This window comes from Podarcis melisellensis, assembly GCF_964234715.1.
Source record: "Podarcis melisellensis genome assembly, chromosome: 13".
Lineage (NCBI taxonomy): Eukaryota > Metazoa > Chordata > Lepidosauria > Squamata > Lacertidae > Podarcis > Podarcis melisellensis.
In genome coordinates, this window is record NC_138545.1 from 51,754,126 (window position 1) to 51,779,500 (window position 25,375).

General features: G+C 44.4%; 1 protein-coding gene across 4 annotated transcripts; it reads right to left on the bottom strand.

The window, feature by feature from the left end:
* Positions 1 to 827: 827 nt before the first annotated feature.
* NR4A3 (nuclear receptor subfamily 4 group A member 3) lies at positions 828 to 25,191 on the bottom strand (the record flags this gene model as incomplete). 4 transcript variants are annotated; one of them, XM_081884056.1, is made up of 8 exons in its annotated part: positions 828 to 3,990; positions 7,580 to 7,758; positions 8,421 to 8,620; positions 14,172 to 14,344; positions 16,420 to 16,549; positions 19,924 to 20,831; positions 22,819 to 22,944; positions 25,030 to 25,191. In XM_081884056.1, 6 exons carry the CDS (start codon positions 20,827 to 20,829, stop codon positions 3,728 to 3,730), a joined length of 1,851 nt encoding a protein of 616 aa, XP_081740182.1. In that variant the 3' UTR covers positions 828 to 3,727. The 4 variants fall into 4 exon arrangements, with proteins under 4 accessions (XP_081740182.1, XP_081740183.1, XP_081740181.1 ...); XM_081884058.1 differs by having other exon boundaries at positions 3,852 to 3,990; positions 7,580 to 7,637; XM_081884057.1 differs by lacking the exon at positions 22,819 to 22,944 and having other exon boundaries at positions 25,030 to 25,190.
* Positions 25,192 to 25,375: the final 184 nt, after the last annotated feature.

Sequence of the window (25,375 nt, forward strand, 5' to 3'; positions counted from 1 at the left end):
AAGCAAGGTTCATCCTCCATCTTCATAGCATCCTGAGATTCCTTTTTATCCGTGGCGTAGCATGGGTTGTCAGCACCCGGGGCAAGGCAAGTAATTTGCACCCCCTAACCCATGGATTTGTGCCCCCTAACCCTAACCCCCAGATGTTGCGCCCGGTGCGGCCGACCCCCCCTGCACCCCCCACGCTATGCCACTGCTTTTTATTTTTCTTGGGTTTGCAGCCCTTTGCACAAACAGGTGATACCCCCCCCCCCAGGTGAGTTATTACAAGTACTGAGTAATCCGAATATTCTTGGGCAGGTCCAATGTGACAGAACTGAGGAAAGTTACTCACATATAAACAATTTTAGCACTGCACAAAATAAGTAAGTCAAATCATGAGGCGTTCCCCATAGCACATTTCAAAAGGAAAGTGGGCTGTACATTTTGAAATACTTTTGGCAATCATGTTTTGATTTTAAATATGTGTATTAATATAAGCTTTCTAATTCTTGATTCACTTTAAATAAATGAATTAATAATGAGAAAGCTTATATTAACACACATTCTGCTGGTCGGGTGTGGTGGAATCAGTAGAAACAACTGTTTCTCATGTCCTGGTCAAAGATCATGTATTCTTATGAATGCACAAAAATAATGTGTGCATTATGGACATTAAATTGTTGAAGTGGTGGTCTAAAAAACACAATCTGCACTTTTGCTTCCCCCACTCCTCTGGCAGGACTTATGATAGCAGAAAAAACTAAGTAAAAAATAAATAAAATAAAAACCCACACACTGCATATATTTCCTCTATACTGAATAGTAAGGTTATCGAGAGGCCGTGCTTTTCAATGCAACGATTTATTTCTCAAGATACGCAAACCAAGTTCCTGCTAATTTTTCAGTGTTCTAAGCTTGCTCCCAGGTTTTAAACCACAGCAGATCTAAGAGATAAAAAAAATCACATCATAATTCAGCAAAATTCAATACAAATAGGGCCTCTGGGGGAAAAGTTAATTCAATTTAATCATTTTAATTTACACTGGATATGTAGAAGAGCATTTCTTTCAACCCTACAGGTTAACACATTCACAAAACAGAAGCATTGCTGTTAGAGGAACAGAAAACTTCTGAAGCACTCTGTTATCTGAAATAGAAATAAAAACAAGGCACTCTCCATTAACAGCTGTAATATTCCTGATTTTAGTATATGAAACAAGGCATGTTCACACTGAGAAGTTTATAAGAAAAGGAGTAGCAGAACTGGCTTTGCATTTCGTTTCGTTTTTCACTCTTGAGATTTGTCAGTGACTATCCTGTATGAACAAACTGATCAACTTAAAAAAATAATTATCCATAGGTAACAAAGTTGATGTCCCCCCCCCCCCAAAAAAATATCTATGGAACTGAAACACAATGATCACAGGAAATTTATCTGTGGGAATATTTATTATGCCATGGATGAGTTATCATCACTGTCTCTGAGCCCTGGAAATTTGGACATCTCAGAAATTAACTGAATGGAGAAGGGATTCTGAGAAGTGTTTTGAACTAATTCTGTAGCACAAACTTTCAAAAATGTTTGCATTTTATTTGAATATTGAAAATATATTAACTAAAAAAATTCTTACAACTACAAAAGCATATTCTTTCTAATAAACTTTGCCTATTATAAAAAAAACCTTCATATCCCATTTACTGCCAAATGAGAACTGTGGTTTGTGAGTCTCCAGAAAGAGAATGAAAGTGAAAAATTAAATTACTGTCAGAGGTTCTTATTACCTCTAGTGAGTTATATATTTCGCACATGTGGCAAACACATTAGCATGCCTTTTAAATTGTCTTCTGATTGGGTGCATGAATTCAAAATCAAAATACGATTGCTTTACAGTTCAACAAGTAAAATTTACCTGCAATAAAAAGCTGTTTCCTCAGATATTTAATCATGCTATTCTGTTTGCCCATGAAGTCAATACTAAAAAAGCAGTAATTTTTAAAATATCTGAAGGAAAACTGAAAATATAACTTATAATTTAACTTTTCCTGTTGTTACCATTACCAGTCTTGAGAATAATAATGTTTCCCCCCAAAAGCACACCCAAATAAAACACCCAGATAAAATACCAGCCTTTTTAAAAGTGAGATAATAACTTGATATCTAGGTTGTCCAATGCATCTATTAGGCAGTTAATTTGGCATCTGTTTGATTGTATAATTTAATTTCTATACAGTTTTTTTTAAAAATACAAAATTACTGTAGACCGTTAACAAAAAAAGATAACGGGGCATGAAATTGACATTCAAAATGTTTTCTTTTCTTCTTCTTTTTAGCAAAACGACCAATGAAATCTCAACTTAATACAGTGCATATAATCTTTTTTTTTGTAAAGAACTAAAATATTTAAATATTATTTATGTTACCAAACATGAGCAAAAAATTTTAATATCAAAGTGCTAAATTGTACTGCCTTAAAAGTCACTGCAAATAAAACAGTAAGATAAAGTTTACTTGTGGAAGGATGAATTTTATATACAGCTGGTTAATAGAAATGCGCACATATATGTGTGTGTGAACTACCCACACTCAACTGAATCAGTGTGAACGCACTATTTCGTTGATCTGTGTAACGCGGCTCCCAGGAGCTGGCAGTCATTGCAATAAATACAGGCGAAGTTTTACAATATATTATGCATGCAAATATTTATACAAATAAAGACACTATGCAACAAATAGGTTCATATTAATATAGCATCAACAGTATAAACATACAAAATAGGGAGTACATACACGGAATGTTTAAAATGCAGCCCACTAAACCCTTTTCTAGCATTTACATTCAGACTATTTTTTACAAGACTTGTTCTTCTTCCAAACTGTCTTGCATCCTTACTAATCAATTTGCTAAATTCAGTTCTAAACTGTAACTATGCATGGTGCTGACCCTTTCGGTTGCTATGCATCGTGACTTACTTCATAAGAATGTGGCCTCATCACAAATTGCTCCTTCCTGCCTTTCCTCCCCCCTCCCCCCATATTGGCATGTTAGTAAGTCATGTTACACGGATTCAAAGTTTGGGAAACTTTATCATGGAAGTTAGTGCATGTAAAAACTATGCCCCCCCCACTCTTGCTATTTCCATTTACTTTTTATATTAAAATAAATTATAATTAACAAACAAGACTTTAAAAATTGCACTTGACCATGGGAGTTAACAGCCGTTGTCATTTTGCTATATCAGATCGATACGAAACATGAATCAACATTAGAAAAAAAGAGAGAGAATTTTTCATTTGTGCCAGGTTAATGTGCCCTTGGTACAGGAAGTATGCTAAAGGTATAAACTATAAAAGACATACTACCTGCATGAACAATTTGCCATTGTTACTGTTTTCAAACACTACTATTTTCAAACACACAGCATCTACAATTTTCTGCTCACCACTTAAGATGAGGTGCTATGCAATAGATTTTTTCCTGCTGGGGTAGCATCGTTCAAAAGTGCCATATTAGTGATTAAAAAACAAAAACTGCACTCAGCGCTCCCTCTCTCCAGTTTCCTAGCTCCAGACCTGCAGATACATTTTAGGCAGCTTGCAAGGAAATTCATTAGGCGAAGTCCAATGCTCGGGGCTGGAATTGCTTTTTCCGCCGGTTAAATGAGAGCAGCACTGTTAGCATTAAGTTTTCAGTCTTTTTTTGCCTGCTCTGGTAGACAGTTGCCCTTCACGAGGGTAATTTGAACCTCAGAATGGTAAGGTATCCAGAAACAGTTTGTCAATAATGGAAGGAGGCGGCACCAAATCTTCCAATTTCAGGTAAAAGATCCGCTGCAGTCCGAGGGTGCAGAGGGAGCGCAAGTCACCAAGGACCCCAAGCACTTTGGACTCCACAGGCTCAAAAAGTTGTCCTTTGCTTTGGCAGCTGAAGGCCAAGTGATCTTTAAAGCTGCTCATGATCTTGTTGCATAGCTCATGCACTTTCTTTGGTTCTTTTAAGCCATGTCGTTCTGCAAAGCAACAGGAGAGAACGCAAGTGAGCACCCATGTTTTATGATCAATTTGTCAGCTCCTCTTATTTATACTAAAAGGCTGCTCATTACTAACCACATTACATAGTAACTACAGTACTGAGATGTGAATGTCAGGGTGAGATGTGGCAGTTATAGAAATGCACTAGTTTGGTTTTAAAACACCACTAATGTCTTTTAAAAATGCCTTCTCCAGTTAAGAGACCAAAATGTTTATGCAGCCACAGGTGAAGAGAAAGGGATCTAGATGATGTATACATAATTTTAGTGCCATAGTTTCATTGGAGGGTTTGATGGCAGAACTGTCACAGAAGGTGTTTTGGAGATCTCCCAGCTTCCCTACCAGTTGTGAATACTCTATAACTATGGCAACCATTATTTATTCAGTGAATTCAAGTGGAGATCAATATCCACTGTGAGCTCCATCAGTGCTAGGCCTGGAATTCCATCAGGAATTCAGACACTCTTCTAAGAAATGAAAAGCACCTCAACCAAGCTTTGCTATTTTGATTATCTTCTACTTTTTGCAGCTTATTTACCTGTAAAAAGGGCTGGAGAGAAAGCAATCTCCAAGCCAGATATTTCAGGGCTGGGGAAAAAAAGATTTTATTGCGTTGTGTAAAGTGCTATATTAGAAAACCCTGAATCTTAAGAAAAGCTTTCACTATACTCCACCTTCCACCAAACTTGTGACAAACGGTAGGTGGTAACAGATATGGAAAACATAAGAAGGTCCTTCTAGGCCTTTATAAGGTTTTCCGGAGAAGCGTCCAGGAAGCCCATCAACTGGAGAGGTAGCCCTCCCTGACTGTTGCTTTCTCTCTCCTGCTAATTGGTACTCTGCACCATATTGCCTTGGAAGAGAAAGTTGCGCATCGAGGTCCCCCAGGCCACCCCAATAACTCACACTTCACACATCAATTTTTGTTTAAGGTTTTTGGCATGAATTTGGCCACAACTTTATTTAAATACACACACGTGAGTGGTTGCTTAGGCATTGGTTACGACTATCTGTCCTTGCCCAGGGACAGAACTGACTTCCGGATTCCAGCGGAAGCCATTGAGGGAAACAAATTTTGGGGAGAAAATGAAGCTGGGCCTCAGTCCCTCACTTCTCACCCTCATGTTGCTGGTGGCTTGCACGGCCCAGGGACAAGGATGAAAAGAATGGCAAGCCCCTGGATTCCTTTAACGGAATTCCCTTTCTGCACCACCATTGGAGGGGTAGGCACTTACCCCTCCACCAACCAATCTGAACCAATGCCTAACCGCCAACCTTACAAGTTGTGACGATTTGCTACGCAGTAGGCAAAAACCAAATGGCAACAGTCAATCAGCCAAATGGACAAAATTCCTAGCAGGCCCCTGCCCCAAAAGCAGGTGACACCATGACAGGCATAGCAAGGTCAGAGGACAACGAAGCCCCCCCCCTTTTCAGGGAGGGTGGGCGGGTGATCCGGTGCAAGCAGCCCAAAAGAAGGCCCCAGGCTGCGAGCCCTGCATTGAAGACCTCTGACTTCCCACACTTTAGCAACATAACATTCTCCCCAATCACAACATGTGGCCAATTAGCCCAACAACAGTTGAAATTCCAACGCTGAAATCCAGGACTTATCCTTTTTGGCCCCCACCGCAACACGTGCTCTCTATTATGGAGAACATGCTTTACCACGTTTTCTTTTACAGGGACAGTAAGCCAGTGGCCCATGAGGCTGGAGGTGACCTGCCAAGAAGTGGTTGTCTGAGAGAGAGAGAGTTCTGAGAGGCTGCATATCTGATGAAGTGTGTGTGCTGCATGTAAAGTGCATGTGCGCGTCTGCAATGGCCACCCCCACTGCTGGCATGGAAGGGTGGCTGGCAGCCCATGTGGCCTAGCCCTCGGGCCAGAAAAGGACAGCCTCCCTTGCCCTGGGAGTCATTCCAGGGGGAAACTTCAATCCTGTTGCTTCTCCTGGACCCCTCTGCAGCTTTTCATACCACAGTAAAGGTAAAGGGACCCCTGACCATTAGGTCCAGTTGTGACCGACTCTGGGGTTGTGGCCCTCATCTCGCTTTATTGGCTGAGGGAGCTGGTGTACAGCTTCCAGGTCATGTGGCCAGCAGGACTAAGCCGCTTCTGGCGAACCAGAGCAGCGCGCAGAAACGCCGTTTTCCTTCCCGCCAGAGCGGTACCTATTTATCTACTTGCACTTTGACATGCTGTCGAACTGCTAGGTGGGCAGGAGCAGGGACCAGCCCTAGGCTCTGTGGTTTATTCTTCTGCAAATGGTTTTGGGAACCTAGGGGCTTTGCTTGTTCCTGGAGAGTAAGACCTAGAAGCAGGACCCTTGTTCTATATGAAGCCACAGACAAAATCTCACTTAGAGATTTGGGCAGTGGAGGCATCAAGATTCTGATGCTGGGACTGCTTCCATGCACCCCCAAGGAGACAGTGGAAAGCATGGGTCTCTGCTTCATCTGTTGCAAGGGATACAACAGGCTGAAGCTTTATCCATACAAGGTGGACCTGGTAGTGGGCTCATGGTCTGATTTGGGTTAGGAGTCTTGAACGCACTCCCCCTAAAGAGGAGTGGCTCACCCACAAGCCATGCGCCACGGGAAATGGCCTCCCAGCGCCTGCTGGGCAATAAAACTCTTCTGCAGGGAGTGTTGCTGTGTTACGCATTTCTTGCCTGCTGCGCAATTCCAAATGAAAGTGGCAGGATTTGGCCCAAGATCAGTAGAGCTGAAATCCAGGACTTATTCCAACGTATCATTGATTTCACAGGAATTTAGGCAGACTAACTTTGATCAGGACTGAACACAAATTCTTAGCAAGAAGGCCCTTTCTCCAATGAAATATTTACTGCAGCCTATGATTTGCCCCTGACTGAACACAAAGAAGTATCAGTTAACGAATAAATAATGTCAGAAATGGGAAACTTACAGGACTGAGAACATGTAATGCAATTTTTCGGCAAGTGAAATATCACAGAGAAAATGATCTCATGGAAAACATAGCAGTAAGGGCTTTATGAACTGGAATAATTCACTATTGCAACTCTTGTCAGTCTAGCCTTTGCAAGCATTTAAGATTGACATGGGACGCGGGTGGCGCTGTGGGTTAAACCACAGAGCCTAGGACTTGCCGATCAAAAGGTCGGCGGTTCGAATCCCTGCAACGGGGTGAGCTCCTGTTGCTCGGTCCCTGCTCCTGCCAACCTAGCAGTTCGAAAGCATGTCAAAGTGCAAGTAGATAAATAGGTACCGCTCTGGCGGGAAGGTAAACGGCGTTTCTGTGCCTTGCTCTGGTTCGCCAGAAGCGGCTTAGTCATGCTGGCCACATGACCCGGAAGCTGTACGCTGGCTCCCTCAGCCAATAAAGCGAGATGAGTGCCGCAACCCCAGAGTCGGCCATGACTGGACCTAAAGGTCAGGGGTTCCTTTACCTTTTTAAGAATGACACATCTTTTTAGAATATTGTAAAAGTGGGTGGGCACTTACTGAAACACCTTATTATCTCTAAAAAATATTTGCAGAGATTTTTTTTTTAACTCAAGAGATTTTTTAAAATTGAAAGTGCTCTTACCTGTCATCATACTTAGAGCTGATAAGCATGCTAAGGCTGGGATGTCAAGGTTGAGGCTCTGTAAATTTAAGGAAAAGTCTTTAATTGAGTCGAGCCACTCCCCAAATCCACGAAGGCACTGAAGTCTATGAAGCACAAGTCCATTGCAGAAAACAAATTTATCTTCAGCAGTGTCAGATCTTGAATGTAAAAAGACACACATTATGAACGTTGTTAGAGTGGTATGTGCCATTGTTAACAGCACATCATTTGCACACTAGTACATGTTTACTTGGAAAGAAGTCTGAATAAAATGGATTGGCAAGACTAAATCTTTGGGGCAGGTCTACAAAAACAGCCGATCACATAGTAATCTCATTTCAGCTGAGTTGCAAATCCCTGAAAAAACATGCAAGAACCTTTCTCCTGCACGTCTAATTTTGCGTATGTAGGGAGAAGGGTTTGTTTGTGTTTTAATGGGAGTCCTTCAGTCATGCTTGCAGTAAATGTCTATGGGACACTTCTATCATGTTTGCACTGAACTTTCCTTTACCCACCTCTGCACAATCAAAGCAAATTTACAAAGTCATGCCAAGAAATAAAAAACCACACGCAGAGAATTCCAATTATCCTGGGGAATCTTTTCTTGACTCATAATTTACTTGGCACGCGAATTAAGCCCTTGACCAAGTAAACAAGTCTGACTGACACATGTCAGCCGAGAGATCCTGCCTATCCCAAAGACAGAGCTCAACTTGCACAGCTATTATAGTTTTAGAAACAACAGAGTTAATGACGTCACAGTTATATTTTAAAATATTAATAAGTCATGACTTCTTGACAAAATGAACCTCCGATTTACCTGATGGACATTCTCAATACAAAGAGCTCCAAAAACGCTGATTCTATGAGTAGAGTTTGATCTTCCTTTGGGAGGTCTGTAAATCCTGGGATTTTTTCTGCCCAGACCCTGGATATGTCAATGGAGGCTGTGAGAAGATTATAGAATTGTTGCACATGTTCTGCATCTGTACCTGTAGAAGTCTGCTCAGTGGAACAGTACTAGAATGAAAATTATTTTTGAAAAGAGAAAAGGGGAAATACGTTTTTGAGAAATATCACAGTATTCTTCTTAACCTCTTTTCTGCCAAGCAAAAGCAGATTTTATACAAATTGTCAGGTGTGCTTTGTTTTTATATGTGTAGCTCTGAATGCTTATTCTGCACAGACACAGTAAATATGACAATTCATAAGCACCTCAACGCCTAAACCATGCCTCTTGGCATCCTGACTCTTACATGAGAGTTGTATCAATCAAAAGCATCCTTTAATAAGCCCGCTTTGCTTCCATTAGTCTCTCTGAAACTAAAATGGTTATAAGAGCTGGTGTGGACTTTATGTATTATTTACTTATATATTTGTACCTCGCCCTTTAGCCGAAAAGGCTCCTGGAGCAGTTGCTGCAGTTCCTGCCCTCCCGCTCACAATCTAAGAAGATACAACGTGTAAGGAAAAGGGAGTGGGAGGGAGAAGGGGAAAGCAAACTCCAGTTCTTAAAAGTAGAGATTTGGAAAGGCAAGGGAGATCTGGGTTTAACACCCCTGCTTGCCCATAAAGCGTACTGGGTGACTCTGGCTCAAACTAATATACCCCACAGAATGACTGGTAGCATAGTACTCCAACAAACTAATCTAGAACATGATTTTTTCCATCAAACACTTGACAGGGCTGGCCCTAAGACATTTTGGCACCTGAGATAAACCACAGAATGGCACTCTCCTCACCCGGGAAGAAAAGGGGAGTGAAGATCTTCATCAAGAACAGGGGTGGGTGGGTCTGGCCTCCAAGGAGCATGCTGCAGCTGCTGTGGCGCTGTAGTGGGTGATCTGGTCTTTGGAGACCAGATCTGCTGCCCCTGTGGATCCTGCCATCTGAGGCAGTCGCCTCACCTTGCCTCATGGGCAGTCCGGCTCCGCATTTGCATCGCTCAGAAGGGCCATCAGACATGCTCTTTTATAACAATGTGAAAGTGATGTTTGAGCAAATGCGTACTAATGCTAAAATGTTGAGGTGGAAATGCACACTGTGCGTTACCTGGGTTTTGCTTTGCCTAAAACCCCATCCCAAGTTCTCTAAATTTGTAGGATCAATTACTTTGTGGGTTGTGGGAAAGTTTTCCTGATCCCAACTGCAGCAGCCAGTGCCAAGGGGAACTAGGAGTCCACGAACGCCAAGGAAAGCCACAGGAGGACTTAGAAGAATGATGTCACCATTCCCCACATCCCATTTCCTTCAATTGCTTGCAGGTCAGTTCCCATCACCTTCCACTATCTCCTAATTCTTCATCTCCACCTTTTAAAAGCATGTTCTACTACAGCTACAGGATATACAACTGTGAGGCCAAGCTATACTGCGTACCGACAGAGTTGCCAGAGAAGTTAATCTAAAGTGAAATTCAGGGGGAAATCTGGAGGATTCCACTCAGGTGAAACTTTTGTACGAATGTCAAGGGAAGTTAAAAGAAAACTGGAATGACCTGAAACATGTTTGAAGGGCAGGGCTGCACAACTAATTACTGCCATATTTAGGGGCAAAGGCCCGCTTCAGATTTCTGCTTGACAATATATTTTTGTCTGAAAGTTTAAAAAACAACTTTTCACAAATAATATTTCTTGACAAACATGTTAGCATTCCCATTACATTGCTGTAATTTGAATAAGGTTGTGGCCAAAATTATGCCAAAAACCTTAAACAAAAATTAAGTGTCAATTGTGTTTTTCTTTGGGGGGTGTCTTGGGGACCTCGACCCGTAAATAATATTTCTTGACAAACATGTCAGCATTCCCATTTGATAGATCTACAAACAGGGGCTTGAATACTTAATCAGAGACGGGGAGCCTGAAGCCCTCCAGAAATCACTGGACTACAACTCCCACAATCCGTGACCAATGACCACCATGTCTGGTGCTGATGGGAGTTGGAGTTCTGCTGGACAAGTTGGTTAAGTGGCCTTCATGTTTACATTCCCCATCCATTTTAGGACGGTTAAGCAGGGAATTGTATAAACGACCTGTAAGTTTGTATGCCAGGATGACAGCTGGATATGGATTGTAATTAGCGAGTGTAAAAAAATTAAGTGGCTGGGGAGGGGGGTGCTACAAAAGAAACGTACTGAAATGTATGTATCCTCTTGTGTCTCCAAGAGGGTTGCCGGGTTCTCCCCCAACCATGATGCCTTTTTAAAAATTTTTTAAAAAACTTGCTGGCTATATTTGTTACTAGATATTGTGCCTCTTTGTACTGAATTTTACTGGCCTGTGACCATAATAAATTGCTTGCCTAAAAATATATATATTTTCTAAGCAGATAAAAGTGATACTTGTTATCAGCACAGCTTCTTTGCAGGTTGAACTTGAAACCTAAATGCATATGTGCAGTGGCAGAGATTAGTGCCGTATCCTTCCCAGGTCCCATAGCTCCTCTTCGCCTTTCCGCTGCAATTTGCAGAACCTCAGTCCCTGCCCCCTACAGCAGATGGGGTGGGGTGGGGGGAAGAGGGTGACTAATGAGATCTGGGAAGCAAGGGGTGGGTGGCAAGAAGTCAAATGCATTAATGGTAAAAGGTGTGATCTCTGGTTTGCAAGTTGCAACCTGGCAGCCCTGCTAATATCTTTTGTCCTCCCTAACCAGTAAAAATAGTGCCACGAGAAAGAAAGAAGCACAACTGAATTCTTGTGAACTAAAGGCAATCTGATGTGGAAACACAGCAAAGTTGTTGTTTTTTGTTTTTAGTCTCCCTAAAGAGTATTACCAGCCAAGAGGCTTAACAGTGCAGGTCCCCAAAGATTCTGGAGGTTCAGAGGCCCATCCAGCTCCTGCTGTCTACCATGGTGTCAGCCCTTAGGCTGAATGCACCAACCACTCCAGTAAACGGCAGGTGGTGCTCGGAAACTTTAGTGGAGATTGTGTATTGATTGAGAGTATATCTGGTGTGGAAATGTGTTGCAGAAATTTTATTAATCGTATATAAAAGGAAGGGGAGTTAAAAGGTTGCCAACTGTTTATCAGAGAGAGAGAGAAACTGATTAAAATAAAAAAAAAAAAACAAATGTGGCCCAAGGTAGCATATTGTCTGTTAAGTATGTCACCAGTGTAAACATCAGAAAGGTAAATGTAAAACTTCTTAATTTAGTTCCTACTAAATTGGGAGGGTTGTGCCTGTCTCATCTGCTACATTAATAATGAAACTTTAAGCTGTCTATGTTTGCTTGATTTGATATCCTTAATAATCCAAAAGTATATTTTAAGTTTGTTGTTTTAAAAGGAAGGGGAAGAAATTCACTCCCAAAAGGCTGAGTTATGTTAATCATATTTTGTGGTCCTTAGTCACAAGTCTTCCCTCCAGTTCAGTGAGTTCAGTGCAATGCAGTTTGCGGCACACTGTCCTGTGACGGTTGCGGTAAAGGGCAGTATAAAAATACCTAACTAAACAAACCTCCAGCTGGGACTCACTTTTGGTTTTCAAGCCTGACTGTGGGGGTATATATTGCCCAGGGGGCATTTGCAGGATAGAATGAACAGGTTGAGAAGGAGCTCAGTCTTTCCCTCCTGCCGGTGGTCCCCTGCAAATGCTGTCATTTTGACTCTAGTGTTATGAAGGTAACACAAGGTTTGAAACCCTGGGTTTAGCGCCAGGCAAACACTCCTTGTTAATTTATCATCTCCCAGAGTCACTGCATGGGGCAGAATTCTCACTGAACTCAACAAGAGTTTTGTCTGAATAAAAAAATGGTTTAGGGATAGATTCGCATCGCCTTGACGCAGCTCATGTCTGAAATGGAGTTGGAACCGTGTAAAAACAGGTGGGAGACCCGAATGAGGCCTGATGCCCTTGAAAGGGTTTCCTCCTAGTGACTGCTTTTTGAAAGCCAGTTTCTAAATATACTGTTGCGATGGGTTGGGTAAGCTAATACCAGCCCTAAAACATTAGCAGCAAGTCAAAATAAATTCGAGCATAACTGTATAGCATCTAAGGCTCATCAATTCAAGTTATCTAGGATGACTCTGGCTCAAAATACTGGCTGGTCATGAAACTACAGTTGTGTGTCCACATTGATTCTGCAAAGTATTTAATAAAGATGAACCAGCCCTACGTAAGGCATGTGGAAAAACTGGGCAAACATATTTAGCCAAAAGTTAAGACTAATCAATAGTTAATATTAAATGAATTTTATTTAACAAAATTTTGCTAAGCTGTGCTGACTGCTCAAAGTTTATGTACCCAGATAAATCTAAAATGCTGGTCAGCAATATGATTTTGGAACAAAATATTGCCAATTAAAACATAATCAGCATGTTTACACACGCTTCTCAACAAGAGTTGCATTCTGCAATAGGACTCATGAAATCCAGCTGAAATCTTAAGTGCCCACTCTCAAACTACTTCTGTGTAAATAGATGCTCCACCAAAAAAATCTCATGCATTAGAACTACACAAAAGCAGCAGATACTAACCATCGTGAGTAAAATACAAAAATTTTTTATTCTCCAATCCCCCAAAATTAATTGGAAGTAGGCCCCACTGATTAAGTTAATTGGGAAACATGTTTAGGTTCTGGGTCCCGATCTCCACCCCAAGGCAGCTTTAACTATTATTTCTGTACATAACCAACTTAAATGCTCCAATTTGCAAACCATCCCAAATGAAACACGCCAAATGAAAGCATAAAATTATGATAAGATTTATGACTAGGGATTGGTCAAGCGGTGGGCTATTTTTCATTTCGAGGTGATGGCTTTTCACTTCAGAAACAAAGCATATTCCTGAGGTCAGAGTCTCGCTTTCACTTAAGATACAGGAAGCCCACAACTTACACAGGGGTTAAATTCTGGGCGTGGTGCCTAAAGCCAAAATCACATACTGTATAGTCAAAACACATTGGATGTGGGTGCGATTGCTAAAGTCTTTTCACCTGGGTGCCACTCGCCCCCTTTCTAATTCTTTTATTTTTATTCTTATTAATTAATTTTTTTTAAAATTTGGCCAAGTGCATAAAGCTGAATGCGCACAAATTAAATGTGCCTAAGCTGCGGGCTTACTGTATATGGAAATTTTGAAATGGTGGAAGATTGGGTCCAAAAGTGCTGGCTGATGTACATGAGAAACCACGGGAAAATTCCAGTCTTTCTTACTCCTTGGTTCTAACCACAGTTACTAATTGGATTTAAGGGGACTTACTTCCAAGTAAAGATGCAAATGACTGGACTGAAAGACACTTATGATTCACAAATCATTTAAATTCCATGGGGCTCCTTTTGTTACTTTCTAGTCTCTGTATTACAGAATCCTGCATGAAGCCCTGACCAATTTCAGGAATAAAATGAAACCCTAACTACAGCAACTTCTGGCAAAATGCCATACACTCACAAAGCGCCCGTTACTGCGGCCAGAAACCACCCACTTGTTCTACCTGCATCCGGTATTTACCGGTATTCCATACATTAAAACACAACAGTTGGTAAAGAATCCTATGTATCAGCTGGCCAAATATATTTGCTAAAAGCCATTGGTCATCAAAAAAGCTAATTCTATATAGAAAAGCACAAAACCTACTCTGGAATAATCAAGCTCTCTGGGTGCGGAATCGGATAACGCTTGGACAAGAGCATTCATCATACTGACTGGAGGAGAAGGTGGTGAGGGCTGAGGAAGCTCTGGCTGCAAAGGGCTCTTTGGTTTGGAAGGTAGTCGGCCTCTTCTCCCTTTCAAACTGTCGGTGCGGACAACTGATCAAGGAGGAGAGAAAACAAAAACACACACCATCAGTCTTCAGAGGCAAATTCCAACAAGATACACGTGAACATTACACGGCCAGCTTTTTGCCTAATTAATACGAGGGTAATCAAAGCAGACAAGAAAGCTGTCTATCGATCTCCCTTCCTTAAACATGCAGTTTTCAGTTCACAGCAGCTACACAAATGGAGATTATGTAAAACAACAACAACACTTATTGTACCAATAGTATTCACTAGAGCACTATCCTGTCTATTCTGTAACATTTATTATAGATTACAGGCATTTTATGAGTCTTGCATGATTTAAATTTGTACATGCTTGATTGTCATGCATAAACCACAGCACTGCTAAAAACAAATACCTTTACATTTGTAATTAGCACTAAAGATAAAATGAAATATAATATTGACAAATACATCTTGTAACTGACTGAAAACATGATCTACATGGCAATTCTCTTCTCTTGAAGTGTTCAGCTCAGTCTGTATTAATGATTTTAGATAAAACAAGACTGTCAACAATTAAACAGTTTTACAGAGCTATTTTTGAAATGTCTACTTAGAAGTTAGTCCCAATGATTTCAATGAGACTTACTCCCAGTTAAGCATGCACAGGGCTGCAGCCACACACTTCCTGAGTAAATGCCACTGAACCCAATTGGGCTTACTTCTGAGAAGACAGAGTGCTGCATATTAAGCTTCTTTATTTTACTCCTTTCCCCCAAGGAGTACATGATTCTCCTCCATTTTATCCTCACAGCAACCCTGAAAGGTAGGCTATGGCGAGAGATTGTGACTGGCCAAGATCGGGGATCTTAATGGTTGGACAGGGAACTACCAGGTCCTAGTCTGACACTCGAGCCAGTGGCTCTGACAAATTATTTGCTTTTCAACTGATTGAATAATACACATAAAATTCAACCCTCAGTATAATTATTTTAGATACCGATGGGAGTTAAAAATAGCTTCCACACATAAGTGGAGGAAAGGCAAATATTAAATTGCCATTGCCTTTGGTGGGAACACATGAAAGGGCTTTTTCAGTGGTGGTGCCCCGTCTGTGGAACTCCCTGCCTCTTTATTTGTGGTTCTGCTGACAACTGGTAACTTTTTTTTAAAAAAAGCTTTTGATTCTGTGGATATATTGCCTGTCAGCAACTGTGTCAGTGGCCTTAAAGTTAGCCATGACTAACTTTTAAGTCAGTCTACTGATTTCACTGGGTCTTCTTGGAGTATGACTTAAGCACCCTTTGTGCTTCTGCTGCCGTTTTTTAGCTTTGCTCATTTGTATTTTGTTGTTGCATTTAAGTCATAAGGTGCTCTCAGCAATTCCTTCGTGTGGGGGATGTAGTTTATTTTCTAATCAACAAAACAAACAACATATTTTCTTGGAAATGTCCTTTTACAGGAAAACACCAAAACTAAACATAGCATTTAAAAAAAACAAAACCCAAATCACATTGATTAAAATGTGACCTCACCATTTCAAATTAGCCCCAACATCAATCTATTAAAACTTCTACTGATAAATCTCTATATTTAATGGATGAAAAGGCTTGCAGCCCTGAAACACTGTTATCAATTATGATAGCAAAAAGGATCTGCTTGTTTCGTGTCTATAAAGTATCTAATAATTTTGAGAAAAGGAAAGTGGCAGTATTTACATGAATTTGATGAGTGTGCAATGCAATAATCCCCATTCGACATAGCAGGACTTTTTTCTAACTAGGCTATGTATAGGATTGGGCTATTCAAATAGAGGGAGAAGACTCAATGAATCAAGAACTATGTAAAAGAGCAAGGAGAGCAGACTAAATAATTGGTGTGGAAAACCTTCCTTTTAAAAGTTCTACTTTCCTGCTCCCATATCTAAAGAACCTCTGAAAAATCCATGTTATTTGGAATAAGAGCCCCAAAACATCTGTTGTAAAGTCATTATTACGCAACGTGTAAAAACAAAGACATTCACTGTTATTTCTAAAAATCACAATTCCTTTCGGGTCCCTCCTTTTGCACTCAAGCCGTTTTGTAGTCTGATGTGTAGGCTAATAATAGCAAACTCTTACCTTCTTTTACCATGCCGACACTGAGACACTTCTGAAATCGGCAGTATTGACATCTGTTTCGACGGCGCTTATCCACTGGGCAATTTTTATTAGCCAGGCAAACATATTTTGCATTTTTTTGAACTGTCCTCTAGGAAGATACAATGCAAGAAAGAGTGAGCCGGGACCTGACAAGTTGCATTTTAATTACAGTGTGAAAAGTGACAGTGCAATTCACATAATTAAATAAAATTAATTTCCTAACACACTAGCCTCCAGGAAAAACAATTTTATTAGTGTTAGCTACTGACAATGAAAATCGACGGTGGTTCAGAAGCCGGGCTCAGGAGACAGCCAACTCCTAAATGATAAAATCATATCTGAAATTACCAGGTCATCGCATCATACCTTTGGGGAATGTATTATCTGGGCTTTTAATATTCCTCTGAGAACAATTTTTACTTGGTTCATTCCCCTGATTATTACTGACCTTATTAAAATAGAATCAAAATTACCTGAAGATTGATCCCTCTTGCTATCAAGATAACTGGTTTAGATTTATCTCACTACTTCAATTATTAGATATCAAAATAACTCGTTTAATTCATCATTGCCATAAACAAAGAATATATAAAATACAAAGAGAAGCAAATGTACGATATATAAATCTGTAAGTTAAATTATACAAGTATTATCATGGGCTCACAACAAAATTTTAAAAATAGGGGGCATGATTCAACCAAAGTTAGGTATTTTTCAGTCAAATTTATTTGAATGGAAGCGTTAAGCTGAAGTCCTTTTCTCATACATATGGGTTTTTTAAAAGGAGTTATCTGTCTATGGTTAAATAATTATTTTACTATTTTTTCATTCTTTTGTTTCTTGCCTGCCCTTCACTCTAAGATCCCAGGATAGGTTGCAGCATTGAAATACTGTACAATATATATATATAAAAAATTAAGCAACTTTCAGCCATAAATGCAAAGGTGGGTCATAAAAAACACACAAACCTCAAGTATTAAGATTAAACTTGGGTTTTGTTCAATGTGAGGAAAACAGATACTGTAATGTATTCAGACATCTAAAGTAAAATGAAAGGGTTTTTTATTTCCTTCTAATAATATTACTTATTACTTTAACCAAGAGCTGAAAAACAGTGAAGGCTGCAATCCTGTCTGGAAGGAAGGCCCACAAGATGCGATAGCACTGACGTCTGAATAAACATATAAAGGATCGCTATGTGCTTGTCTTTATATAACAGCATATTTTTAAAACCTAGTAGGTGACTTTGCTATACTATAACTTGCACATTATATACTGGGTGTGGGAAATTCTGGCTATAAAGGGACCAAGTTTCAACTGTCTAAGAGAAGATTTCTGTGGTTTATTGCAGGCCAAAATTAGGGCTTTAACAGCAAAAGTCTGATAAATATGCTGCAAATATATTATCACTAAGTAATGACCATAATATAAAACATGTTTCCAACAAAGGCAATAGGAAAGCAATTGATCCCTTCAGTCGATACAGGCTCTAGGAAGTTTGGAGCTCAAGGCATGGCCAATTTCTTTGGGCATGTCCTACTGAAATGAGCAGAAGATTACACCCGCCTCTTCCTCTCAATGGACATGCAGAAGATAACTCTCTGGCAACATGTGTCCCTTGACCCCAAGGAAAAACAGGGCAGGCTGACGTTTCAGTATCAAGAGTTAAAGCAACCTTGTACATCCTCAAATACACAACATAGTCTGAAAAACAAGCCAACCAACATATTTATGGAAACATGATATGTGAAACAACTGTGTATAGCACACACAATTTGTTTCATATATATCACATTCATTTAACGTTTCAAGAGCACATCTCTTCTCTGTCCTATTAGAAAATACAGGTCTGTGTTTTGACCCTGAAACTGAGCCTGAGAGAGGTGAAGTGTTCTCAGCCTAGGGCCACTTGGCTTAGTGAATTTGAAGAGAAAACTCTTAGATGTATTTGCCTGTTTCCCTACACTGAGGTACAATCCTTTACCCGTTCACCTCACTTGCTGAACATGATTTGCAGAACAAGTCAACCCACATACTTTATTATACATGAAACAAAGGCGGTGTATAATAAAATATATCAAATGTATTTTATATATATATATATATATATATATATATATATATATATATATATATATATTTGTATAATGCATTTATGTGAGAGAGTGTATTTTCAATATATATCTGAAATATATATTTCAGATATATTGTCTTAGAAATCACATGGGACTTAATTTCAACTCAAGAATAGGATTGCACAGTGCAGGTATTAGGCGCATTCTCCGTGGTTGGCCAGTCTGCTCCATAGGTCGCTTTCAGCAGGGCACTGGTGTTAATCTTTAGAGCCTTGAGCAGTTTGGGACCTGAGGACCGTAAGGGCTGCCTAATTCCACTTGTTGTTTCTCCGCCATGCTCCAACTACCACCTGAGGCCTTGCTTCTGATCTCTCCGCACTGGGAGGAAAGACTGGTGTCAGTGAGCTTTCTCTGCTGTTGTGTCCACACTGCTGGGTGAGATTCGGCGGTCCTGTCATTCTACCACTTTAGGTGGTTGGTGAAAAGGCCCCTGGCTTTATAATTAAGTTATTTGCTGGCTTAGTTTTGTATTTATTCAATGGCTGTTTTGGAATCATCCAATGCGCTTTTAGTTTTCTGATATTTTGATTCTGTGATTGACTTTAATTTGGGGATTATTTGAATCTTACTTTCATATTGTTCCATTACTGATTTGTTAGCTATCTTGCATTTTCCCAGAAAAATCAGGTAGGGCAATTTTAAAAAAATAAATAAATGAACAATGTAAAAGCTTCAGAGCAGATACAATATTCAGCGAAAACTGGTTGCAACCAAGGCCCATGGAAAGCAACCAAACTTGTTCCATTGAAATGTGCAGCTTTTAATCCACATCCACTTAGAAATACCATTGTTTTCAATGGGCCTCCTCACAAATTAGGCTGCAATCCTAAACACCCATAGCAATCCTTAAACCCTCCTTAACACAATGGGACTTACTTTTACCTAAATACACACACACAGATCCTGCTCTCCAAACACAATGCGTTCTCAGGAAATTGCGAGTCATGACTTCGAATGCATTCCTGACCACAGAATTTTGACTCCAAAATGAGGAAAAGACCTGGGAAACCCCTCTAAATCCTTGCAAGGAAATGGGGGGGGGAGTTTTCTTAATTGTCAAATCTCTCCCCCTCCTACAACCAGGGTTTCTGGAGAAATGGGTGCCGCAACCCAGAAAAACACAAAAAGGCTGCTTATCTGTTTACAGCACCACACACAGGTCTGACTCTTCGAATATCAGAATCTGCATTATGTATAATGAGGTTTGGGTGTGTAAATCCTCGTGCGTGCTCAGATAAGTGAATTTTTGCACAACGAGCATTGGGATAGCAGGCCCTGTGTGTATTGGATTACACTGCGACTGGCTGAAGGGGAGGGGAGAGCGGAGGGCTCACATTGCGGTTCTTACCTTGAAGAAGCCTTTGCAGCCCTCGCATGTCCGCACCCCATAGTGCTGGCAGGCAGCATTGTCCCCACACACGGCGCAAGTGCCCTCCCCTGACGAAGAGCTTCTGCTGGGTGGGGAGGGAAGACCACTGCTGCTACCGCTGCTCTCCCCCAGAAGACTGGAAGCGGCTGCATTGAGACCCAGCGGCGAGAAGGCTAAGGCGGCTGCTCTCTTCGACAACGGGAGCCCGTATGGGTGGTTTTCCATGGCGGCTTGGCCAGCGGGGGGTCTATCCGATCCCATGGGCAGGCTCAAGGCAGTGGCGTCGTAGCACATGTGGGCGCCGGCAGGTGGCGTGTGGGGCGGCGAATGCTTGAAGTGGAAGAGTGGGAAGCGGCCAGGCCCCGTTTTCATGGGGGCAGCGCTCATCAGGTGGCCAGGGGCCATGCAGGTCTGAGCTGGCGGAAGAGGGGGCGGCGGCGGCTCGTCCCAGGGGGCCTGGTGTGGGGGGAACCCGGGGGTGGTGGGCGTGGAAGGCGGGGACTGCTTGAAGTACATGGAGGTGTTCACAGCCATGCCTTCGTCAGCAGAGGGGGGCAAGGAAGGGTGGTAGCCATGCATCCGACTGCCTTCCATCTTGACGAGGGGCCTCTGGCTTGTGGAAGAGGAAGGCGAAGAGGACTGCATTTGGTATAAGCAGGAGGGCTTGAGCTCATAATTCCCAGCGTAGCCCTCCATAAAAGTGCTGAAGCTGGGCAGAGAGGTGGTGGCAGTGGCACTGATCTCAGCCCCGCTCATCTCCATGGTCAGCTTGGTGTAGTCCGGGTTCATGATCTCGGGGTTGTACTCCGAGCCATAGGTGAAGGTCTGAGCTGCATAACTTGAGCCAGGGGGCGAAGGGCTGTACTGGGCCTGCACGCAGGGCATATCTGCAAGGGCAAAGAGGAAAGGGTCCATTAGCAATGGCTGAACTCCCAGGTTTTCTCATCAGTACTTGTTCCTTGTGTTACTTTATTGCAAGTCCAACTAAACAGTGGCGTAGCGTGGGTTGTCAGCACCCGGGGCAAGGCAAGTAATTTGCACCCCCTAACCCGTGGATTTGCGCCCCCTAACCCTAACCCCCAGATGTTGCGCCCGGTGCGGCCGGCCCCCCCTGCACCCCCCACGCTACGCCACTGCAACTAAAACACATTTTCTGCCTTGGATATGCTTCGAAATGTGTCAAAATGAAACAAATTTTCTACTTGGAAAATACTTCTGTGCGGGGGGGCGGGGGGCGGGCGCACGAAAAAGAGACATGCATATGACTAGTGTGCTATCTCTCAGTTCAGTTTCAGGCAATGAAAGATACACAAGTCCAATGGGACTTACTCCAAAGTAACTGGATATAGCATTGCAGCCTGAAAGGTTTTCCACATAAGGAGTTCCTCACATTTGTGGCAGCCCCTCGAATGAATGTGGGAATTGCACATCCCATAATGTGCAAAAGTTAACACTGGCTTTCAGGCAGCTGGATCAAGTGAGCAGAGTTACTCAGCGTTTTCCAATGATATAACGACACAATTCAGCTCCCCAACCCCTTGACTGTTTAAATTTCAGTTATTTTTAATATATCAATCAAGAAACAAAAGAAGAACTAATAGGCTCTGAACAATTAGGTCCTGATACCCAAGCTGGGAGGGGGCAGGGGAGAAATCAAAATATCAAGACATCACAAAAAGAGAGAAAAATGAAAATGTTTGTCAGTGGTATAGAAAGGGAGAACATATACCAGAGATAAATGGTTATTGCTGTTGGATCTGCATATTGATATTTTTATAATTTGAAGCTTGTTATTGTGAAGGTAAATCAAACTAGCTTTAACACCAGCAACAATGCTATGATAGCACTGTAAATGCCCATACAAGAATCTGAATAAAATATAATAAATATACCATTTTATTTTCTGCTATTTTCATTGATACTTTAATGAAACAAACTGTGAAAAAGATTAAACACATGCAATAAAACATTAAATCATCAAGTTTTAGTATCAGTTTTTGAGGACTAAAAGAGACCTTTTGGTAAAAGGGAAGAACATACTGTATGTTGCATATTTATTATGCATGGCAGGAGATTTAGGCTTCTTGTTTATTTCAAAATAAATGTAAAGGAACCAAACAAATCCACAATTCTCATAATGGCCTCCCCTATTTAAATAGCAGCTCCTCTTTCTTAATTTGTAAAACAACTTCTTGCTTTCATTTCAATTTTTCCATTAAAATCCATAAATAAATTTACAATGTAAGTAGTTGGAATCCTAGAAAACATACCAGGCTCTGCTTAGCTTTGCAAATGTTCTGGCAGTTTTACTGTTGCCCCACTATAAGGAAAGTTGCCCTATAAACAGTTATTTAAGATTTAACATTCATGTTTATAGTAAAATATGTTTTGCAGATTTTAACTACTGGCATTTGCAAAGAAAGAGAACTTAGGCTGCACCCTAAACACTTACTAAGGGAGTAAGCGCCACTGCAAAAAAAGAGAGAGGCTTAACTTCTAATAAAAGATGCACCCAGGAGCGTTCTACCTTCTTTCTGACTGAAAACTACAAAGAAAACTCTCGACTTTAAATTGTGTGCTGCGCATCTAATTTTTCTATACAGCATATATTAGAGGAGGCTCAGAGACCTCTCTCCAAGTTTTCTTTCCTTGCTTTTGGAAAACGCCCTCCAGACCAAGACTGCACCCAGACGAGAAGCCCCTGAGCAACATCCATGCCTTGGGCAGGAAAGCCCCTTCGCCCGGTCCGGGAGAGAGGCGCTTTCCCGAAGCAAGCAAAGGTCGCCGCTTGACATTTGGGCGCGCGGAGGAGCCGCGCTGGGAAGGGGAAGCGGGCTGCTCCGGGGAGGCTCCGGCCGGGCTGGGCGCCCTTACCTGGACGGTGACTTGCTGGCCGAATGGTGCGGACAGCGGGCTGGGCGGCGGGGGCGGCTGGCGGGGGCGGCGCTGGCTGGTCGGGCTGGCGGGGGCTCCCCGGAGAGGGCTCTTCCGACCTGGACTCTGCAAGACGGAGACAAGGGAGTCGGCGGGGGCCGCGGGCAGGATCCCGGGGCCGGAGGAAGGGAGCGGGGGAGAGGCGGACGCCTGCAGTCCAGGCAGGTCCGGCGGGGAGCCCCCGAGGGGGACATCCAGTCCGCAGCATCGGCCACCCCCGTCTCTACCCCATGCGCTTTTATTCACGCGAAAGGCCAGCTCGAAACCTGCCGCAAGGCTCCCCGGATCTTGCAGCCCAGGCTGCTCTGGACGCAGCCACACCCGAGCCGATGTCTGGCCTCGGGTGTCGGAAAGTCCAGGGTCCAAGTGCGCCCCGGCCCGCCCTTCGAGGGGAGTCGGCATGGGGGGGGGCGTGTGTCGAGACAGGGGCTTTCCCCGACGCCTGGCCCTCCCGCGCCAGGGTCAAAGCAAAGCGCCTCCTCGAAGCGCACCTTCGTCTGCTCGAGGGGGGGGCGCCCTTCTAGGGCGGCATCGTGCCCTCGGGGATGCCCACGCGCGGGCACTAAGCGGCCTCCCTGCTGTCCCCGGAGAAGGTCCATTCTGCCCCAACCACCCCGTCGAGGGGGCGGAGGGCTCTCTTCCCCAGAGGAGCCTCGCTTGGCTCCCCTTTCCCCTTTCCCCTTCCGCTGGGCGCGCAAGGCACCAACTTTCAAGCAAGTTCAAACTGAGCTCCGCGCAGCCGGGCACACAGCTCCTCCTGCTCGCGCCCGGAGGAGTCACATCGGGCTCCCCTGAAGAGCCCCCGGCCGCCTCGGGGTGGGAGCAGCCGGGCCCGGGCCGGCCCGATCCCAGCGCCAGAAGCTCCTCCGACCCAGGGGCAGCTCGCTGCCACCTTCTCAGCACCAGAGACGCCTTAGGGGACCCAGCCAGCTCCTTGGCTCAAGCCCGCGGCGCCCCTACTTTCCTCCCAAGGACGCGAAGTACCGGCGTCCCCCAAGCACCCTGGACCATCGTGCCCTCTTCCCGCCCCCCCCGGGTTCCTAAGTGGGCAAGGGACGGGCTGGCACCCTTGGCAAGCTAAACAGGCGAGGGGCTGCCAGCCCCCTTCCCTCTTTCCCGGTTAGCCAGAAGGATGGGCCGGCAAGGAGAAAGCAAACTTCGCAAGGAGGAAGCGAAGAAAACCCCGCGAGTTTGCTGAGCCCCCGCCCTCCCACCAGATTACTGCCCGACGGGGTCTCAAAGGACTTGAGCACCGCAGGAGAAGCAGGAGTCGGTCCGCCAAGAGCGCTAAATCCGGCGCGCCTTTTTAAAAGCGAAGCGACTCCAGTCCCACCTGTGGAAACGCTTCCTGCGGAGTCCCCGATGGGGGGCTGCTGGCGAGTCCTCTGCCTGGACACTCCTCCCGAAAACCCGCCATCCTTCTTACTTTCAAGTTAGACACCGTCCATTAGAAAAGCCCCTTCTTCGCCCGGCATCCGCCTCCTGCCCCCAGCAGCGTCCACCCGCCTCGCCCCGCTCTTCCGCGCCCCGGACGAGGGGGCACTCTGCAGGGGCGCGGAGGCCGGGCGAAGACCCTGCCGCTGGCCTCGGGCAAGCCGGGCAAGGCACCCGGCGCGGGACCCGCCCAGCAACCTGCTTCCGATGGGCCGCCTCGAGCCAGGGGCACGTGCAGGATGCCTGGTCCCGAGCAGCCTGCAACGAGGGCGGATCTCGACCCGGGATGAAAGAGGGTCTCTCCGCTTCGCTTCCGAAGCTGGCCGGCTTCTTCCCCACCATCGCAGAGCCCCGCCAAGCCGGCCGGGTTCCAAGGCGGGACCCGCGGAGCCGAGCCGAGGAGGGAGAGACCCACTGCCTCGCCGGCCGAAAAGTGCCGCCGCTCCCCGCGCGCAACTCCAGCCGGCCTCTCCCCGCACCTCCTCCTGCCCGCCCCCCGCCAGGAAGCTCCGCTGCCCCGGAGCAGGACAGGTCGCCGCCCTCCGGCCCGCGCCCCCCGCGCGCCATCCCCATGACAACGCCAAGCAGCCGGCGGCGGGAGCGGCGGGCGCAAGCCGGAGCCTCCGCTTCCCGGGCGCCCCGCGGAGCGAGAAGCCGAGCCCCCAAACTTTGCGCAAGTGGCCGGGCTGGCCGGGGCGCCGCGCCTCGCCTACGTACTGGGGCGCTGTGGCGGTTCCGTCTTTACATGCAGTTTGTCCCGCGCCTGGTTCCCCGAGAAGCCGCAGCAGGTGGGCGCTGTAGCGGTGAGGCGCGGCGGGCGCGCAGGGAGCCGGCGGCTCGGGCGAAGCGGCAGTCCGGGGGGGATGCGCCGCCCCCAGGCATGGGGCGCGGCGGCGGAGCGAGGCGCCTCGGGCTCGGAAAGGCCGCCGGGGCGAGCCGCTCCCAGCCCGTCCGCGTCGGTCGGCGGCGAAGGCGGCTCCGGCTCGGGCTCGGGCTCCGCAGCGCGCGCGCCACCTCTCCCTCTCGCCGCTCTCCCTGCGCGCCGCGCGTCATTTATGCGAGA